The sequence below is a fragment of the Hyalella azteca genome, unplaced genomic scaffold (assembly GCF_000764305.2).
Source record: "Hyalella azteca isolate HAZT.00-mixed unplaced genomic scaffold, Hazt_2.0.2 contig15891, whole genome shotgun sequence".
Taxonomy (NCBI): Eukaryota; Metazoa; Arthropoda; class Malacostraca; order Amphipoda; family Hyalellidae; genus Hyalella; species Hyalella azteca.
In genome coordinates this window covers 41194-63755 of record NW_025945725.1, presented here as the reverse complement: position 1 = coordinate 63755, position 22562 = coordinate 41194, and the positions used below count along the sequence as shown (strand labels likewise).

General features: G+C 37.8%; 1 protein-coding gene across 1 annotated transcript; it reads right to left on the bottom strand.

Annotated features, from left to right (window-relative positions):
• Window positions 1–12210: 12210 nt before the first annotated feature.
• Window positions 12211–20993, bottom strand: LOC108668619 (cystathionine gamma-lyase). Its single transcript, XM_018155861.2, has 10 exons — window positions 20894–20993; window positions 20258–20417; window positions 18941–19022; window positions 18128–18233; window positions 17244–17431; window positions 16658–16846; window positions 15693–15865; window positions 15119–15270; window positions 14835–14973; window positions 12211–14310 (listed from the first exon to the last, which is right to left on the bottom strand). Exons 2-10 carry the CDS (start codon window positions 20402–20404, stop codon window positions 14302–14304), a joined length of 1185 nt encoding a protein of 394 aa, XP_018011350.1. The 5' UTR covers window positions 20405–20417; window positions 20894–20993; the 3' UTR covers window positions 12211–14301.
• Window positions 20994–22562: the final 1569 nt, after the last annotated feature.

Below are 22562 nucleotides of genomic sequence, written 5' to 3'. Positions count from 1 at the left end.
GAGATTCTGAGCTGTGATGCAAAACTACAAACACTTCGTCGAGTCCTTGCGCCGATTTTATGTGCCCTCGATTGGGTGCCAGAAATAAAGCCGTTAGAGGGATTGAGGTTAGCTCGGCACCTGGCGCCTCGTAACGGGTACCTCTCAGCCTCTGCAACTGGAATTGCAAGGCCCAACTTCTGTTGTTGGGTGTCAAGAGGTTCATTATGTTCTCATTGGCTTACAGCATCAGATTCAGAAACCTCAATAGTTTTAATGTCATAGTTAATAGTTAGAAAAGATTCAACGTCGGTTCTAAAGAGGCCAAGAGAATTCTGTATAATTGCTAAAAATCTCTTATTGAACCTAAATTGAGAAATAAAATTATGAAGGCATGGATTGATTAAGGGCAAGGTGGCCAAGTGGTTACCGTTCAGATCGAGAACCAAGATTGTAGCTGTGAGTAGGGGATTCGATTTGCGCTTCCTGTGACAGCTCTGGTAAAAACCAGCGATGATTGGCTGGGAGTTTAAGTATATCGAAATTGTACCAGTGAGTTGCATGTTTGAGACCCGCAACAAGCTGTGAAAATTTTGTCGAAGTTCGGAATCGGCGACAAGTAGAATGCCCAATCAACGCTGACACCGCTATAATGTACCCACAGTATAAGACTAGCGACTCAGGTGCCAGCGGGACTGCTTCTAGTCATGAAGAACCGCACCAAGAAACAAACGTTACAGTTTTGTCAGGAGATGGATGCCGTCGGCGCAGCAACCTCCAATTTACCGCATGAGCCGTCATATAGCGGCACCACACGGCCGCCGCACAGCAGAGCTTGGTCGCGTAGCGGACGCTGGCACCCAGCTCGGACCGAAGACCAGTCTCAGTAAATGTTCAAGAAGGTCAAGTCTGTACGTAGTGAAAAAATACCAGAACTTCGGTTTGTGGATCATTCATGTTTGACTGATTATGCAAATTTCAACAGGACATCTGGAGGTGCAAGGCCTCTTGTTTCAAGAGCAGGTGCTTCACCATGGGTGAATACATCACTTGAAGAGATACACACGTTCTCTTTACACGTTTTTACCCACTAGAGCAAGTCTGATTTACGACCCACTATCAGGTGATGTGTTATAATTTAATTTTTGATTCAGGCTGAACTCGTATTACTTATAGACTGAAAAATATGATTTTTAGATGTTACATGAATTTAGTGGAAAAAGCTAAATCCTTATTCAATGATTTATTTAAATAATAATTTCAGACATTTTTGAAAGGACATATCGATGTACAAAAATTCAAATAACAAGATATTTTTCACGCACTTTTCCACCAATTAAAGAAGTAACACTTACTGGATCAGTGCAAGAATTACGATATATTATATATATAAAGTAATTCATATTTTAACATCATTAATCCACCATAAGAATTAATTGAGAAAGAATCAACGCCATGAATATAGAGTCCAACTGCTGTATGGTTGGGAGTATTTACATTAAAGGCGCGAGTCATGAGGCGATTTAAATAAATTTCTGCTTTGTACGACCGTTATAATTTCCATTTGTGGTTTGAGGTTACACTCGAAAGCATATTAAACAGCCATCGCTTGTGGGAGCCAGTTGGTTGAAGGACAATTTTTTATATCAGTAAAAAATAACATAGAAAAAGAAGAAATAACATAGCTTGCAATCGATGTCTCATCGATGTTCTATCGATAGCGTCCACCGATCGTCAGCAGTACGATATCGGTACTTTACCTATCATTTTTTTAAGTTAAATATTTTTTTTCCCGAAAGATACCTACACAAAACGCACTTTTCTAATGTCAATGTATTCAATGTATTCTTAAAGGCCAGCCACAGAAGAGGTCCTCCAAATAGGCCCACGAAGAACCTAAGCCAACACCCCGCGTGGGAGGCGCGGCAATAACGGGTCTGAGAGCGCGTTCGTCAGAGCAGATCCGTGATGCTTCGGCCGCAGCAGTGCGAGAGAATCGCTCACGTTTTATTTGTACAGCTCGTCTTTCGTGAGCGTTACTGAAACTTAATGTCTTCGTAAACCTCTGCGCAATGCTAGATGCTTAATTACATAGCCTCAAAATGTTTGTTCGACGATTAATCATCAAATAAATACATAAAATGTATTTCATAAAATCATTTCAGAGAAGAATTTTTTTCGATCCGGTATCTAAAAAGTGAGAACTTTCAAACTATTAAGAAACACGTTTTTAACTATGAGCAACATAATGCATTTGCCTATTTTATCATCTTTATCGTAAATGAAAGGAACAAAATTACAGGCAAAAACAAATTAATATTAGTTTATGATACGCTCTGGTGATTCTGAGCATAACTAGCGGTTGCATTTACGATATTGTATGAACTTCTTTGGGTTTATGCGAAAATACTACATTACCAGAAATAAAAATATAAAATGTGAAAAAAATTACTGTAAATATGATCGTTTCTGATACCTCTATTCGTCGTTATCCACAGAATTTTTATCTTGGCAAATGCAAAGATTCATTTGTTAAGCGGCCAATGGTAATTAACAGTATACTGCAAACAATGGCTGGCACACTCAAACACCCCCGGAAAAATAGTGATTTTCTGACCTAATTGACGAAGAGCGCAGCACGAGCACATTCCAATTGTGTGATCAAAATATGAATATTTTGAATAACAGAAATAACTCGTTTGAGCTATCAAGAGGATAAAAGAAGGCAAATAATTTTTTTATGAGCTACAAGGCTTTGATATTTTATACTTATTGTGACCACATCCATGTCATGCATTATGTCCCGCATAAATATCATAGGATGAATGAGGCTCAAATATTTTGTATTTTAAAAAATCAGGCAATGTGTCACATTTTTTCTCTGATTCACTGACTTGATGCACATTTAGTTTGAATTTACACTCAAACTCAACGCGCGCATGTTTTCTGAATATTCGCACCCGGCATAACAGAAACGTATCAAAACTTGAGAATTCGGCTAATTTTAAAACTACATTTTCCTCGAATCAACAAACTCGCTTGAACTTGTACGTCAAAAGCTCGATTTCATGGAAGCATTTGTACATTTTCTGCACTTAACTCAACCTCAATTGCAATTTAAAAATGTAAATTTATTCGTTCACATTGTTCGATCGTTAATTTTTCCTGCATTTAATTTCATTAAAATAATTAAAAATGTATGCGGATAATTGCGCCAAGGCTGTATTTATAATCGGTCGTTGGCCAAAAAATGTCCTCAACGGATGTACTATTCGTGCCTCAGGGCAATCAATAACAAGGGAATACTTATATTTACAATTGTATTTTTGAATAATTGTTGTGCTGTGCCACAATAACGCTCACAAACGTCGGAAAAAAATAAGTCAGTTTTCCGTCCAGAATGCACAACTTGGGCGTAGAACCGAAAGTTTCGGCAATTTCTATCAGCGTAACAGCAAGGACAGGCAAGGACCGCTGCATTCCATAACAAAAGAAGGTAGCATTATCCGGTAATGGCTATTGTTGCAGGTCACGGTGATCGTATGAAGAGATTACCGTACCAAATCATTGAATATATTGTAATGACCTTCATTATAAGTGATACTGAAAATATGAAATGATTAGCTTTTCACTTGGATGTGTGACAACCAAGAATATGCATGGGGAGAGAAAAACATCAGAACCAATCACCATTTAAATAATTGTCAGCCAGTGCCTCGGCTGAGTATTAAGCACACTTATACAGGGTGTTTCAGAATTAAGTAACCCTTTTAATTTGTTACTAAATAAAAAACTAAGAACGTTATGAAGTTGAAACTTGTTTTATTTAAAAGAAGAACATTTTTATGGTAATATTGTATCCTAGTTTTTAAATATAATATCTTTTAAATGCCCACCACAATTGTTTTGACAAAATAGGGCTCTTCTCTTCGTTGCTTTCATAACCTTCATTAGTGTTTCTGACGAGAGTGCAAATTTTTGATATCCGCAAATTTTCGATAAAGATATTTAAATGTGTTTTTTGAAGGATCCTTGTTTTGAAATGGATCCTGTAATCACGTTGAACTTCTGTTATTGACATCGTTATTGACTGTAGCGATAATTTTTGTTCTTTCTTCTTTGCTGTAGCGAATCATGATGAAAATTTAAGGCTTGATAATTAAACACAAATTTAGCAAGCTATACAGGATAATGACGTAACTATGATACAATATTACCATGAAAATGTTCTTCTTTTAAATAAAACAAGTTTCAACTTCATAACGTTCTTAGTTTTTTATTTATTAACAAATTAAAAGGGTTACTTAATTCTGAAACACCCTGTATATGCAAATACAGTAAATAGAACTGCGTTGTAGATTCAGTTTAGGAACTAAGATTTAATATTGCTGAAAACGAAGGTTACGTGGGTAACAATAATTTGCCGTTTGGCACTGAATGACAGTTATGAAACAGGCGAGCGTGTCACGCATTCGTGGCGCAGAGCTGCAGGGCAGCGTGCGTGGCAAGCATGAGGCAGGTGAGCGTGTCACGCATTCGTTGCACAGAGCTGCAGGGCAGCGTGCGTGTCACGCATAAGTTGCACAGAGCTGCAGGGCAGCGTGCGAGGCTCACTACAGAAGCAGCGTTGCAGTCTCCACCGTCCAAGGCCGCGCTGAGCAGCGCCCATTTCCTCTGCCGTTCGAACCTTAAATTCTATTCAACATAGGCTGAAGCGTATGTACATGCAGCGTCATATCACATTATTATCTGACCAGCTTTTATCAAGTCTCTTCAATTACTATAAAAGGTTAAGATAAGGGTTATCTCAGATTAAGTTAAAACTTGTCCTTGTTAGAGAAAAATTATAGTTGGCCTTTGTAACACCTCCACTAAGGAGGTACGAAAACAATTTCTTGTAAAACTACTGTTAAGAGTTTTATCCGATTAGCTAAAAATCAGAATGAATATTTAGAGCTTATTAAGATAAACCAGTAGTGGTATTTGATGCGTAAAAATGAGACTAAGAACAAATAAATATTTATGGAAATGGTCATGTATGCTAATTATGAATATTTTAATGAGGAAAATATAGCTCCAAAAACTGACTATTAAACATTACACACACAATCATGGGCAGAAAACATACAAAGAGCGAGCCATGGATCAGGTGTAGGCGTCTGGCAAAGGTTGGCTCCACGGCTCAAGGTCTCCACACCTTCACCCACGGAACACTTGATGAAGGAATTTTAGTAACATATCAATACCGAAGAAAACATAAGCTGTACTCACCATCAAGAGGAGTGTTGCTCTTATGAGTTCCATGACTGCAAGAGAAAACACAGCATTAGTACCTCGAATACCACAAGTTCATCGATGCACGTGAAAGTATGCACTGCAGAACACTCCTTACGAGGGTTGCCCTCTCTCTTCTAAGGTAATTTAAACTAGAAATTTTTACATATCTGTACTATGTATCCTTATTTGATAACCCGTGTGTTGGTTACCTCGTCTATCCTTTGAAGATGGCGTACACAAATGATATGTTAGCTACACTCACATATCACCCATTCAACAGCTATCGAGTGCGACTGCTCACTACCGCTCACATCATCGCCATCTTAGACTTTACTTCACAAGGCAACGTGACGTACATACGAACGCCGTCCGTCCCAAGTCTGAGCGATAAGTTTCTCAATTTTTCGTACACACAGACATCACCAGCAGTTTAATAAATGAAGAAAAATGTACCTTCCAAACTTACTTCGATGCATAAAAAATATATTAAACGCTAATGTATAAGTAAAATCAGTCAGTATTCGTCTCATTGATAGCTCCACTTTCCAGAATAGGTCGGATTGGAAGAATTTGGCAGCATACGTCGCAGGGCTGCCATGTAGTGTGTTTACATTTCACTTTCATCTACTGGAGTATGCCTGTATAGAGCCATAGTACTTTCTTAGCATCTACGTTGGCGACTAATTGATCTTATGTGCTCCATAATTCAGCACACCGAGAACTTTTATCAGAAAATCACAAATAATTGAATCGAAATTTCCGACCCTGCGTGCTAGTTGCTACGCCCACGCTGGCGTAAGGCTGAGGGCATTACAAATAAATAAGTTTAAATTTATCGAGTTTTGAAAAATCACGAGTTAATTTCGTCTTCATATGTTTTGAAGATTCTCATGTAGCGAACATTATCTTAATGGGAGATAAACTAAATACTTGAAAGACAAATGATTCATTTAATTATATCGTCATGATACTATTCGTAATGTTGGTGGCACACACCTTGCCATATTAATGAGCATTATCGATTTCAGAATTAAGTATTACACTTCGCATACCAAAACCATCAACTCGTAAAAATAAAAAAAAAACTCATGACAAAGCCCCGAATTTTTCATCTACTGACAATAAACTGCTTGGCAACAGCTCGTACATTCACGTAATTCCTGATGGCCTTTCACTACCGAAACCATCCATTAAATTCACGTGAAGGCTCCTACCTCTGCAGTTTATTGTCTGAGCATTTGCCATCATCGATAATCATTTTGACTATTTCTCATGTCGATATTTCCTCAACAATACATAAGAAATAACTTAAATAACATATTTATCCAGGCAGCTGGCAGCTAGAAACTATTCATTTGGGCTAGCACGGTTTCTTAAAACGTCATCCATTAACTTTTTAAGAGCTCTGTGAATTTTTTATTGATATAAAACTGAAAAAATAAATTATGTTCATCTACAAGAATCGTTTACCAGTGAGCTTTTTATTGGACTTAACTTTCACGTATCCCGAAGGAATGTCATTAAAATAGAAACTATGAAACTAGGTATCATTTTCGTCTACCTAGGTCCTAGAGCAAGATTGAATTTTCATTCTCTGAAAAATAATAAACCAATATAAACCATTTACAAATTCAATGCTTACTGTATGTGAGTCCGTTGTAGTAGGTATAAATAAATATATCCTCTCATAAATTATGAAATTTTGGGAGTAACATCAGACAATTAAGATCACATGTATCATTTATTTCTAAGAGATGCATTGAAATTCTCTTACCTGGTTGCGTTTATTCAAGAAGTTAATGCCCCGTCAGTTGAGAGACGCAGCAGCTACACACGTCTACGTCCTACGTCGACCACTGCTGCTGTAAGACTGCTTCGTTTGGTGGGTTGCCCTGACTCTTAGCTGTCTGCACTCTGCACCGCTGCATCACACAGCGGCCCATCGTGTCAATGGACTCTACTCATTCTTACTTGTTCTGTAAGCTTGCAAATGTTAGTTTATAGTGTTAAAGAAAGTCCCTTGTGCCCCCAAAACAATAGGGTGTTGTGTTGTAATGAGATTTAAATATCGATATCGCGATGACTTCATAGGTCCAGCCGCAAAGGTTAACGATCTCCGATTACGTCTTGGTTCTTCCGGTTCACAAGATTGTCCATGGAGGCCGCATCGCACAATTCGACTTATCCTTCAAATTAATTGATTTTCATGTACTAGCGGGAACTTTTTCTACCTCATAAGAATTCGCGTGATCTCAAATTGGGTCCGACTAGTATTCATTATTCTGCTCTGTCAATTCATGATTCCACGTCTTAAGTCTCAACTAAAAATATTTGGCCGTTAAACTTTTAATTAATGAATGTAATCAATGTACATAATGCAGGACTAAGAATTGGTATATTTGTCTTTAGCAGTAACATTGTCTCTTCAACGGGAAGCGATGCTAGATGCAATTACTGAGATATTTGTAGGCGTAAGGCTTTCAAAACTATAGCTTTCTCGAAGTTTGGCTAAGAAATAAAAATAGGAACCCAGTGAGACGTAGAAAAAAAAATAATTCTTGTGTAACAGTGAATTTTTATCATGTCATAATTTCGAAGACTTACCCATCAGACTAAAAATAAATTAAACCCATAACAAGAAGTACTGAGGTTTAGGCTACACCACAGTGTCGTCCATATTTCAGAAAACGCTTCGCATGCCATAAAGAAGCAAAGACCGACTGCATGGTACATTCACACTGATTGAAAATGGAGACATTTCGGTGATGATGATTATAATGATAACGATTATAATCAATTAAGATTTAATTAAAACGGATTGAAACAATTATTGACCAGTTACTCACAAAATTGACGCAATTTTCACCACAGGTACATATATACGAATATAAAAAAAACTTAACATTTGAAAGCGAAAAATTTAAAACTTTAATTTGATTTTGCCACTTAAATGTTGTCAAAAAGTATGTATAAGAGCATAGAAACAGATGTTGTCAACGCATTCTTATTGTTTAGACCCCAAACAGCCTGAAGGAAAGACGGAATGTTAATTTTGCTGACATAGCGGTGTTGCACTTATATTTATCGACGCATTTAATTAACTAAATTACGATGAAGCTGCCGTATTGGCGCACGGCTTCATTCATGCAGCAGGAATGTTGTTACAGCGGCGCTACAGCCCGCAGATTCGCCGCCCTCTCACGGCGCACAGATGCTACGTTTCCGCCGAACTTTGCAGCGCCCTGACTCGGCCTGTCACTTGTAACCTCAACACGTGACCTTACCTCGGCCTGACATCCAGGAAATATAACAGTTTTTTGGTGAGTCTGGTTCTCTGTTACTACCATTTCCTTCTAATCTCTGTAGTCGATATAAAAGTATCACTATTTATGGTTGACATGTACACTGTAGGTCAATAGCGCAGGGAACGCTGCTTGTAATGTTGTGAATGGAATTCAATATGTCGGGTGATCGACTTATTGCTTCTTCGATCCTTTCTTTGTGGTGCAAAACACAGCAAAAATATCAATAAAGGTGGAAAAATACATTGCGAATATGTGTAGACAGCACTAAAAATATTCTAAAAATTACCAGATCACTAAACAAATGACAGCACCACCCATGGTTGGCACCACCTAAGCTCGAATCCAAACCTCGCTGTAGTTAAAAAAGAATTCAGTTAATAATATTTAAAATAATCTATGATAATTAGCAAAATATGGAGGGCATGAGGTGCAGATGTGGCTATGTACGCCCCAGAAACTCTCATGGCAGGAGGTCATAACAGGACCAGCTTACCTCACCGCCCACCGCAGGCGCGTTTTTGTCTCGGCGGAACGGTGCTCTTTTCTAGCGCATCGCCGGTTTCGGTCCGCAGATCAGCCTAGATTTTATAAACTTGAATCATGTCACCAACGAAGTAAACAATTACATGGCAGATTGAGAGGCGATTGGTGCTTTTATTTCAGTCGTGAATCACAAAAAATGAATAAATTCTTTTATAGCGTAGAAAAATATTTCCTTCTACATTCAATCACAAAATTCAGTCACTGAAAAACTCTCTAATAATTTAGCCTATAGCCGATTGGCCAAGCCCACGTTTTCAAAAACGTAAAAAAATTCAAATTTCAAAAAAAAAAATTAAAATCTCTCTTTATTCTTTGGTTCAGTGTTACGCAGTGAAATTATCATACTGTATCTCCCGATAATACGTCATTAAATAGTCTAATGCACGTAGATTAAAAGATATTATTCCGATGCATAACAAGGCAGTTTATTTCGACTTTTAATCTTGGAAAGTGACTAACGACCAAAAAGGATATAATTTGATTCTATAGAAATAAATACATGAATCTAATTCTTTAGAATGACTCAGGTACAGTCACAACTCACACGAATTCAAGTCACACTCGAGGTATTATCACGTTTGAAGTTTTATCACGTTCGAAGCCTTATCATGTTCGAAGTTTTATCACGTTTGAAGTCTTATCACGTTCGAAGTCTTATCACGTTCGAAGTCTTATCACGTTTGTTTGACGATTTGTACACAACACGTGCAGCACATGACTCTCATCGATGGTTTTTTCACCCAGATCTGTTTTTCTTAACTTCTCTTGGGTTTACGTCTCGGACAAATTAACGGTCGGACTCGCGGCCAATTTCCAAATTCAATGATCAAGGAATATCTCTCAAACAAATGAAATTACTCGATGAAACTTGGTACACGTATTCCTTAGGAAATAACGATAATTTTTAGCTCGTGAAAATTGTTTGAATTTTGCCATCGTTTGCTTTTGCCATTGTTATATGACAATACGGCTAGAAATTCACAGTGATCAAGTAATTTCTTCCAAACTACTGAACAGCAAAATTTTGAATTTTCAGTCCTAACTACCGAACGGTAATATTTAGCTCGTGAAAATTTTTTCGATTGTGCCTTCGTATGCTAGTTTTTTTTTCATTTCACCTTCATTCGTGATTTAAACAGCAATACGGGCTTAAATTCGCAGTAACCAAGAAATTTTTTCCAAACTACTGAACAAATTTGAACGAAACTTAGTATATAAATACCTAACCTCAGCAACGGTGATGTTTAGCTCGTTACATTTTTTTTTTGTTTTACCTTCGTTTGCGAGTTATACGGCTATACGTATAAGGCTCTTGGTTAAACCGGCGGTAGAAAAGCCGGTCGTTCCTCGAATATCTGTATAACTCGCGAACGAAAGCAAAATAGAAAAATTGTCACGAGCTAAATATCACCGTTGAAAGGTTAGGTATTTATTTACGAGCTAAACATCACCGTTAGGTTCTGATGAATAAAGGTTCTAAGTTTCATAGAGCTGCGTTCATGAGTTTAGATAAATTACTTGAAAATTGAGTTTGGAGATTGGTCGTGAGACCGGCCACCAGTCCGGCCGTAAATTCGCCCGAGTTTCTAATGATAAAACAGTTAAAACAGCTGAAAAACATATTGGTTCACTAAATGGGGTTCTATTTGTGAAAATAGAACCCCACCTTTATCTTTTAAAATTGAATCGTACTAAATTGCAAGAAAGAGGCGTATGCCTGTAGGGGGCGCTAGAAATTCACTAGAGAACCAAAGGGGGCGCCAGCCTGAAAAAGTTTGGGAACCACTGATTTAGCCGATAGCCGATTGGCCAAGCTTACGTTTTAAAAATTCAAATCTCTCTTTCTTCTTTGGTTCAGTAAATACGGAGTTACGCAGTGAAATTATCATACAGTATCTCCCGATAATACGTCATTAAATAATCTAATGCACGTACGTTAAAAGATATTCCGATGCATAACAAGGCAGTTTTTTTCGACTTTCAATCTTGGAAAGTGACTAGCGACCAAAAAGTATATAATTAGATTCTATAGAAACAAATGCATGAATCTAATTCTTTTGAATGCCTCAGGTACAGTCATAACTTAAAAGAATTCAAGTCACACTCGAAGTCTTATCACGTTCGGAGTCTTATCACTGTGGGATTCATTTCATGTTCAGACTTATATCACTCTCAAAGTCAAATCTAGTATACTCTCAAAGTCAAATACTTTCAAGTCAGTTAAGGACTCGAATAATGCGCGAAGTAAAATCAAATCCTTTCATATATGAAGCTTATTATCATATATATCCTATCGTACATGATTATCTACATATATTATATAACCATGTATGTTATCATCACGCTTGGAATAAATTCGCTCTAAGTGAAGAAAAGAATCTGGTAACTGAATGGAAAATCATCGACGTATTTTTCTTAGCAAATCTCTCGTATTGTTCAGCCAAGTGGAAGCTCAACGGCACGACAGCCGCTAGCCGTGAAATACCTCAGCGTATAATAACCCTCGATCAGGTGGTCCGGCTTCCGTTCTAGCCTCTTCCAAATCTAATTTTTCATCGACTAATCGAGTAATTTAAAAATTCCTTCTCTGTATCAACATAGCCGGTTGATAAGGAAACGTTCTGAAATATTTACGGTGCACGGTGCAAAGGTCTCATTTGGGCAATGATCAATTCTCTATTTTTCAGATAAAACGATCGTTCTTGTCCTTCAGGAATTGAGCTCATCATATTGTAAAACATTTGTCTTACTGACAACTAACTAACCAACTAATTGTATTAATCAAACAATAGATAATTCATACATAACGCCACAGAATTCAACTATCATGTGAACTTGTTCACCACTATGAATTATTAGAATACGTGCATTAATAAAAACGCTGTGATCCGTCTCTAGAAAACTCGTTGCTTACTGCAACGGAAGGTAAAACTTAATTCATCAATTGTCACGTACAAGTCGTGTTCACTCAATAAGCTGGTATCTCACTTAGACAATACACCGTAAAAACTATACTATCTTCATTCTATTGAAATTTCAACAAAAATGATATTGTTACGGTGTACAAGAATGTGTCAAGGTTACTAAAGCAAATGAAAGGGCCCAGTTAACAAGCCACAATAGATTTATTATTATTCAACAACGGAGAAAAAAGTACACCGGATAACGGGCTCAATATGAGCATCAGTGATGGCTTGCGTAGACCGCCTACAGGATGGTAAAGGAGCCTTTGAAGGATGGCCGCTGAAGCTTACTCGGCATCAAGTAGCCGCCTACAGGATGGCAAGTGAGCTTTTGAAGAATAGCCACTGAAGCTTGCGTGGCATCAAGTAGCCGCTTACAGGATAGCAAGTGAGCCTTTGAAGGATGACCGCTGAAGCTTGCGCGGCATCAAGTAGCCACCTACAGGATAGCAAGTGAGCCTTTGAAGGATGGCCGCTGAAGCTTGCTCGGTAAGGAGCAAGATCATATGAAGGCTGAGGAGCCCAGTGTAACAAATTTAAAAACAAGTCAATAATTCAGCAGTGCGGCCGATGTTGCAGCGAAGGCCCGTTTGGAAGAACAACATCGTAATTGGCGATCCACAGTGCTAACTTTATAGGGGTTCGAAGTTATGCTGGCCAAAATATAAGTTAGAGGCGATCAATTGTCGTAACTAATGGCTTATCAAAAGAGGAAAGCAATCAATACTTCAAAATCTCCTACAAAATCAAATCAAAAACTTCAAGTTCAACCAACATTCAGGAAAATATCGACCAATAATGCAACATTTTCTCTAAGAACCATTGCAGAAATACTAAAACTGGCAGATACTAGAGATTGGTGTCAAAATTGCATCAAACTACCAAAATAATTAGCAAACATCTTACATAAAAGCAAGATAAATCACGGTAAGCATTAGAGCAGAGCTCATAAAAACGTCATCAACTAAAACAATCATTCAGAAAACATCAATTACTTAGAAAAATCGGAAACCGCCTTCCAAAGCGATTATATTTCTTGAAAAAGACTGGGCATGGCAAATAGATACTTAGAAAAATCGGAAACCTCCTTACAAATTGATACATATCTTAACAAAGACTAGGCATGAAAATTAATTCAATCTATGAGAATAAATAATCAAAACCACTCTCACACTGACAAGTTGTGACGGTCTGGCCGCCTCAATAAATGCCGTATGATTTAACTTCAACAGATCACAAACTTTCACTGCAAGAAAGCAAGCCGTAAAACATGATACAAGACTTCATTCTGGCAAGTGGCGATAAGCAATCATTAAATCAATGAAAACAGCATTTTGTAAACACAACTTTCTAAGTTCGAGTTTCAAACATGAAGTCAAATTTTCCATGCCCAACAAGATAATGCATTATTGGAAGAAGTTTTATTTATTATCGCTTTCAATTCATTAAAAATCAACAAAGCTTCAGCGCATGAAGTTTTGAGCACAAGCTCGCTAATTGGAAGTCACATATATGGTAAAGCTACTAACAAAGCATAGGATCGAACGGCGCAACTGAAGGGCATTTGCTATAATGCCTTAAAAAAATTAAAATTTGTTGAAATAATACTGAAGATCTACGAGTTACGAAATACCAACTCTAAATGATGTAAAAAAGTGAGAAAATGGCTACTGCTCTAATTACAAAGGTCTAAATGATGCAACAAATCAAATGAGAAAATAACTACTGCGGCGTCCAAGAGAAAATGACTACTGCGGCGTTTCTAAAAACGGCGTCCAAGAGATGAAAAGTTTATAACAGGCATAGCTACATTGAGCCTTTCAAAATTCAACCAATCACGCATCACTAATTTGCTATTAATGAAGACTCGGTATAAATTCAGAATTCAATCTTGAACAACAACTGAAGATATATTTGCTGGGGACACATCCGAAAATTCGGTGTGGGCACCCGAAGATGGTCTCCACTTCTATCATTTTATTAACATCCTTAAATATGTTAAAAACAAGATAAACTGCGTTGGTCACAAATAAAGAACAGGCGATAATAATGGGCATGTAACTGACAGCATGGATATATTTACGTCAGAAAAGCAATGCGTAAGCCAATTCTAAAATGCTTATGATAATTGGTGAAGTTGGCTACGGCGGCAGATGGAAGAAGCAATCGGGCTTATCCGAGGAAGGCTAAGACTGGCCAGGTTGCGTGCCGCTCTCATCAGTACGGCACGACATTCACGCCACCTGTAGACAAATGCATCCAAGATTTAAAATTTCATCACTCACTCTGAACATTCATACGTCAATAAAATAGCTATCGGATATATGGCTTTACACAAGGTTGCTCGAGTTTATTGATGATTTCATTCAACTTCAGAATTTAAATGACACCGTTCAATTCCTAGCGAGACAATCACCGGGACATATTTTTCGTACACAATTTCTAGAGCAATTAAGATAGTTAGACACTAGTACGTATCTTCCCCGAATATTGAGGAATATAAATTAGCAATTTAATGAATCTTCGAGGTTTATTAATATAAAGAGGTAAGGTTTCTAAATGATTTAGTAATAAATATTCATATGTTTGGCAGTGAAAAATATTCATATGTTTGGCAGTGTTTGGCAAAAAGTCAAAATATGGACTGTTGATTCATGAGGGCGACAACAGAGGCCACGATCTCTGTTGAGAAGAGTGGTCGCATGAGCAAGTGCAACAGGCCATTAATAAGAGTAGACTATTGTAGAGTAATTAGATGAGGACTCACGGCAGCCTTGAGCGCCTGGTCGAGGTCTGAGATGAGCTCCTGGGTGTCCTCGAGGCCCACTGAGAGGCGCACCAAACTGTCTGTGATCCCGAGCTTGGCGCGCTCCTCGGCTGACACGGACGCATGAGTCATCAACGACCTATTAAACAGTCAAATTAATGTAACAAAAATAATACCTATTAGTAGAATACGATATCGTTGACATTAAACGCAGAAAAAAGTTATATACCATGCAAGGGCTCCAACTAAACAAATTCAAAGACATCATTGACCCTCCTTCTTACGGGAGTTCGCAAAGACTCTCGTAGCCTCCCAAGCTCTCGGCCAGGGTGAAGAGTTTGAGGCTCTCAAAGAACTTCTTGGTGATGTTGATGTCATCGCCTTTGATGTAGACAGTGATCATACCAGAGTGGCCGTAGCACTGCCGCTTTGCCAGCTGAAAATAAGAGATTTGGCAATGGACTTCAAAGTAAAATACTGTTAATTATGCCCACATAGCAGCCCAAGACGCATATCTCAGCAAGCTTCTGGAAACTAATTTTCACCAGTACATTATAAATTCTCAGCAGGCAGAAGGAAATTATCATATACATGCCGAGAAAATTTACATTACATCACTAATTTCCGCTTTATATTTATTACATACATGCCTTATTCGAGGAAATTAAGATGTTTTACAACAGAAAGTAAGAAAAAATATAATTCAGTACTCACTGCAGTGAGTGACAGAGCGCGCATAATCTCGTCGCCGAAAACATGAAGTCACGAACGGACAGATACACGGACAGACGGACATGGCGAGCACAATAGTGCATTTTTTTCATAAATGAGAAAATGCGCTAAAAACGAGTGATAAACCTCATGCTGCGGATGGGATGGCAGTCCAGGGTGCAGGACTTTCTCCACGGCTGGGTGCTGCTCGAGGAACTTGGCCACAGCAAGACTACTCTTGCCGTGCTGAGTCATCCTCACCGCAAGCGTCTTCAGGGACCGGTTCACAAGGTAGCAGTCAAATGGAGACGGCACGCCTCCTGCAACATTCATTTCAATTATGCACTGTACTTTAATAAATTATAGGATTTGCTTCAAAATGACATCGAATGAACCAAGTCTACCAGTTTTTGGCGTGCCTCCTGCAACATGGACTCCAATTATGTATGGTACATACCTACATAAATTATAAGATTCACTTCGAACATAACCAAACCTAGCCTTCGAATCGAAAGCCTAGCCTAACCTTCGAATGGACCAAACCTAGCATCCAGCAGTGTTCTTCATTTGAATTTAGGGAAATAGATAGTACAAACTTGAAAATAATTGTAACGAATAAAGAGATGCATTTACGTTTCACTGTGATGTGAAAACAGTTGAGTCTTGGCCCGAGCATGAGACGTCATTGTATAATGGTCAATAATTTCCATTGGGAAGGTGAGACCACTTTTGCCTGATTGCCATTACATATCTTAACTTTTCCAGTTTAAGTCTAGGTGAACTCAGAAACTTCTCTTCTGTATGGATATAATACTGGATACTTGCCAGTAAATAATACAATCATATTATATCAATGTATTATATTGTTATATATTATATCACTGTAAAATAACAAAAAAACGACGAAAATCACGATATGACTGATACCTTCAGACTGTTATGCAATATGCAGTAATGTTAGTTAGGCATATTATGGAAGCAGCTTCAAGATTCAAGTTGAACTAATCATGAAACTAATGTATTCAAGACTTTACTTGACATTCTCGACCAACTATAAACGATCAAAACAAAACTTTTGATGAGCACCTAACGCCGGAATAGAATGCACTCACCAATAGCATTTTGAAGGAATCGCAGCCTGTCGTGTAGCTCGTTGTTGGAGGTGCACACGGCGCCCATGACGACGTCAGTGTGGCCGTTCAGGTACTTGGTACATGAATGCAGGACCAGGTCAGCGCCCAGCGTCAGAGGGCGCTGGAAGTACGGCGACAGGAACGTGTTGTCAACAACAACAATGATATCTGGGGATAACAATTGCATAGTTTACTTCAGAGGCCATTGGTTCTTTAGGATGATGATGTCACGATGACAAATATTAGAGCTCATTGAAAACAAGTTAGTACAGAGTCGGTACAATATCTCCCCGAGATACCACATAACCATTACCAATAACAACAAAATAATGCTGAAAGTTCCACGATAGAATTCATCAAAGATTTTTAAAGAATATTCTCTGGCATACCGCTAGGATAATTTTTTTTAATTACTGAAAAAGGTAACAAGTTGCCAAACTTTAGAATATCTACTTCATTTAAACCTTGGCTAAAATATGGATAAGCATTTAAAGTATAAAAGGCAAACTTTTGAAGTTAAAAGGAAGATATCAGGGTTATTTTCTAAAGATCTCACTAAACAAACCTTTATTAAAGTCTTTGGCAATCTTGACAACAGCTGCAATGTCAGTCACTTTGAGGGTAGGGTTGGTCGGAGTCTCGAGCCATATGAGCTTCGTGTTGTTTTTTAGCAGAGGAGGGATAAGCTCCAGCTTGGTGGTGTCAACAAAGTCCACCGAGATGCCTTGCCGGGCCACAATTTTGCGGAAATATCTGTTGACCAAAATAGTTTAGTGGAAATACTTGCTAACAAAATGTCTTCTATGCCCTGTCAGAGTTTCCATCATTCATTTGTTGAACTCCAGTCAACAAAATGTAAGCTAACTAAATTTCTTTTATTCTTTATATACATAGGGTATATTGAATACCGTGGTAGTGTTCAAGACTGGAGCCTGGACATGCAGTGAATAAACTTGTGAAAGAGATACATCCAGAGTTCTTTTTTTGCTGTGAGACTAACCTCAAATATTTAGGATTGATCAGGGGAATGGATAGGGAATTAGTTTCTCAAAAACTTTAGGGCAAGTTCATGCTGCAGGATTTCGTTCAATCTCGGTTGTCTGTACCATAAATTTCTCATGAGAGGTAAAAATTTACATTCGGAAATGACGCAGCTGAAATGCTGTTTCAAGCACTGAAAAAGCACACACAAAGTTGCGCCAGGCAGAACACAGTTATGCTAAGGCGCCTCACAGTCCTACTGCTACTACAGACGGCAGTTACACTGAAAGATGGCCAAATCATTAAGATGGGCATGTGATTTAAATGTGAGTACTGACTACTGAGCCACATGAATGTGGCAGTTGATTGGATGAATGGATGTAGTAGTCGTTTGGATTGGATGAATGGATGTAGGAACTTCTGAGCAGAATGGATGTAGCAAAATCTTATTATGAGGGAGAAAATTACCTGTTGGTGCCACCATAAAGATCATCCATGGTTATGAAATGATCTCCAGCCGAGAGTAGGTGCATGACAGTCGTAGTTGCTGCCAGTCCTGACGCAAACACCAGACCTAGGGAAAAATACAAAACTTTCTAACATTGCTAATTAGGGATAAAGATTTCTAAATGTGTTACATTAACTCTTATTTAGATTTGAATATACAACAGTGAACAAAATTATTTTAGAATGAAAAACACTTACTCTGATGGTCTTGAATCTTCAGTGTGAAATCATTGTTGCTAATAGATATTTAAAAATGTTAATGAAAATTTCAAATACAGAACAGTTGCTGCTACAAGTCTTTGAGGTAGGTATGCATGAAGTCTACTACCGTACTGTAGGTTCAGCAATACATAATTGTATCAGGGGCTTACTCTAATCTTTTACCAAATCAAGAAAGTGTCAAATTCTGTTTCCAGTTTGTATATAGATAGTGTGTAATTCAAAAACATGTGTCATCATTTGTGCCAATATCTTTTAATAAATTGGGCGAGTATTAGACTTGGAATGTTTAATTGGTGCACAAAAATCTTCATTCTAATCTAGATATAGAGATTAACTTAAGATTCAGAGGAAAATTTTTCATCATTTTTCAGTGATCAAGTAAGAATGCAAAATCATAACTTATGCTCAAACATATTAACTGTAAAATATATGTAGTCTATTCAGGGAAGATTTTTGTCCGTGCAGTAAGAATATTTGCCTTCAAACTATGCATGTTGTGCAGTTGACCTCGCTAGAAGGATGATAAGCAACATCACATGATATTGAACACACCAAACTGAGCCTCTTCCAATGAAGCAAGACATTTCTCCAGGCAGTCGCGAGTTGGGTTGCCAGACCTGCTGTACTCATATTGCTGCACAAAAAAATGGTTTATTGTAATTTGTAAAAAGCATTTATAGATTGACTCTTGATATGGTACCATACTATTGAACCTAGCTTGAAGTCTTGAACTGTTAAAAAATTGACTATCTATATATAATAGGCTTAGATTGAGTGTCCAATGGCCATTAGCTTACTTTCAAAATAGTTTCCAGGAATGTATGCCAAGTATCAACTTGCACTTGCAGTATGTACTATATTATTATTATGTATTGATAAATTGATTATATAGCTATCATTGCTGCACAAGCTTCCTTTGTTAGTTCAGATTACTGAAAAATTTAATGTCAGCCAATTAAATTTACATTGTAGACAAGAAATCCTAGTTTCTAAGATAATAAATCCAATGAAAGAGTAAAATTTTGTTTCAATTGATGCAAGCAAATGAGAAATAATTGATATGCTGACTGCTGAGTCTACAAATCCATCAGAATTTGCACTGCCATTGCAGGTACTGATTGATAAAAAAATAAAACAACCTTCAACTAGTTTTTCTGAGCAACAAGCCCTGACTATCAGTGCATTTTCAAGCATAAAGTCACATATGAAAAGTGATCTAAATGTATGTATTATTGTCATATGAGCTTAAACTTCAGCCACCACCAAGGGTGCTGCCGTGCTGGCATGCTGCAGAATTTATTTCTGAAGTTTTGTTCTCATGCACCCAAAATTCATGTGCATATGGCACAACCATTTTAAACCATAGCTTTTGAAAATTTCTGTCAAATTTAGAATTTATTCAAGGAATGAAAATAGAGCCTAGTATAATGCCCTATAAGTTTGTCAATATGATACTGGTTCTCAAATCAGCCTGGCCAGTGAGTAGACTACTGAACAAAGGGAGAAAAATTCCTAAAATCTTTAAATGGTTTTCATACTACCATGATGATACCATCAAATTGCATCAAAGAATCATTAGCAGGCCTCCTCCAACAGAGGACTGCCAAAGATTCCAAAGTAAGAGAATTCTATTCCTGATCAGTGCTAGGATACCTACTTTGCAACTCGTTTTGCCACATCATTCATATGCCAAAAATAATGCCATTAACAGATTAGCTAACCCTAATTGCCAAAAGTAAAACATGTCATCATTGGAATGATTGGATGGAATTGAGAAATCCAAAATTCCATTCATGACTTGTCACTTGTGCCACTGCCTGAGCCTGACTGCCTCACAGGCTTGGGTTTCAAGGTGACTCATGGTCTCACCTTGAACTGAGCTGGTGCATCTTGTTTGAATGTTGTTGCCAGAGAAATAGGAGGTACTACAGCCATGGAGTTCCATTTCTCCGGTTCACAGCCTACATGGATTGCTCTAGTGGCAAAAGTAGCACTATTTTTCTGAAACCCCTCCATTTCTTATATATTTCTGAAGGAATAAAGTAAAAATTAAAATTGTAAAAAAAATTTACCTAGGCTGCTAGCTGGCAAGTGGCAGGCTGCCGCAGCCACTAGCATAACTGTAAACGTGGCTTAGCTAGGCCTAATAGGCTAGCCTAATTCCTGAAGCTGAACTTGAAGACATTTTTTGATTAAATACACATATTTTTCATCATCAACACGGAACAACACTATGAAAACTCATCTATTTATTCTCTTTTCATGACTTTAAACAAGTAGGCTAGGTATCCTAATTGAAGTAATCAAGTACCCAAGATATTTTAAATGCACAAAAATCGCAAGTCTGCACACTTCCAAAGTTCCATATCATATATGCAAAACCAAAGACGCAAAAGCTATATTATTATTTATAGCTTGAACCTCACGATGAATGGATAATGCTTATCATTATAATTAAATGCCGGCAAACGGTAGTGGTCAAACAATGACTCCCCTCACCCTCACCGTATGCCCGGCAGCTGAAGAGTAACTGCTACCCACACTCACTCTCACAGGCGCACAGCTGCTAGTACTAACTGTACTATACTAGTCCACGGCTCCACGCTGGCCGCTCCACGTGTTACGTAAGAACAACTATTGCATGACGATTGCATGTGTACTCAAGTACGATTGCGTGTGCGAAATGTCAATTTCTCTTATCCCTGAGGGGTTTCTCTTCAAGTTAACGTGTTGAAGTAAATTTAGCCATATGCACATAAAAAAATTTTCAGCCACAATTTTCTTAAAAAAAGACCGCACCGACACCTGTGGGGCGAATTTTCGAAGCGAATTTCTGGAACAAATGTTCACAACATAGAATCAGAATTTTATACCAGTTTCGTTTCCACGTAATGCACTAAACACTGATATACATGTTCACAGAGGAGCTGAAACTTAGCATTAAGCGCACTGCTTGAAACGAATCCACGTCTCGGACAAATTTACGGCCGGACTTGCGGCCGGACTCGCGGCTGGTCTCCCCAAATTCAGTTACCAAGGAATATCTCCCAAACTAATAAACGAAGCCCGATGAAACTTGGTACACGTATTCAGAAGGACCTAACGGTGATGTTTAGCTCGCGAAATTTTTCCCATTTCACCTTGATTCGTGAATTATATGGCAATTTTACTTTGCTTCCCAAACTGTACAGATTTGATCAAATTTAGCATGTACGTTCTAAACGACCAACTGGATAAATTTCCTAATGGTAACCCACGTAACTTTCACAAGTAATAGATATCGAAAAATTTCTTAGGACCTAAACTCCAGCGGATGGTTGATATTACAAGCACGAAATTCAATCAGTAGAATGGCTTCACCGCTTGTTGGAAATTTCTTCACCGCGTATTCTGGCACATGTAGTAGTATAAATGGTGAATGAATTCGAAATCAATAAAAAATGTGCAACCTAAATACAATCAAAATTATCGTTTTTAGCGCATTTTCTCGTTTATGGATAAAAGGCGCTATTGTGCTCGTCACGTCCGTCACGGACGGACGAGAAAATGCGCTATCTGTCGCTCACTGCTGTGAGTACTGATCTAATTTTTTTGTTTTTGAGTGTTTGCGACATATTTCTGTGTCACTAAAACCGTTTTTAAAACCGGCCGCTCGAATGTCCGACGGGTTCGTGATTGTTTTCTCAGCTAAAGAAAACTGAATTTACATACACAGACTCTGCTACATCGACTTAAATTACTATGTACATATATTTTATTATTTATTGATTGTTGAAAAAAATGCTACTGCAAACAGATAAATTTTTTTTAGAATTTTACGTTATTGATACATGTTGAAATTTCATAATCCTTGATATCAATACCAAAAAATTGTGTATATATCATTTTCTTACAGTTTCAGCAATGAGTGCATAACTAATAAGTGAACTAAAAGCTTATAGAATAGAATAGAATAGATGTGTCGGCACTGAAGAAATAGGCCCATGGCCTGTTGCCGATTCTTGAACTTTTCATGACTTGATTCCACAAGAGATCCGGCCTTTGGAACCCGATCTTTCTATAACTGACGATTGATTGAGATAGCTGCTGGACTTATTGCCTGGTAATTTGCTAGGCATTTTATTAATTATCGCGAATAAACGTCGGCTGGATTTGACTTTAAGCATAAGGTATA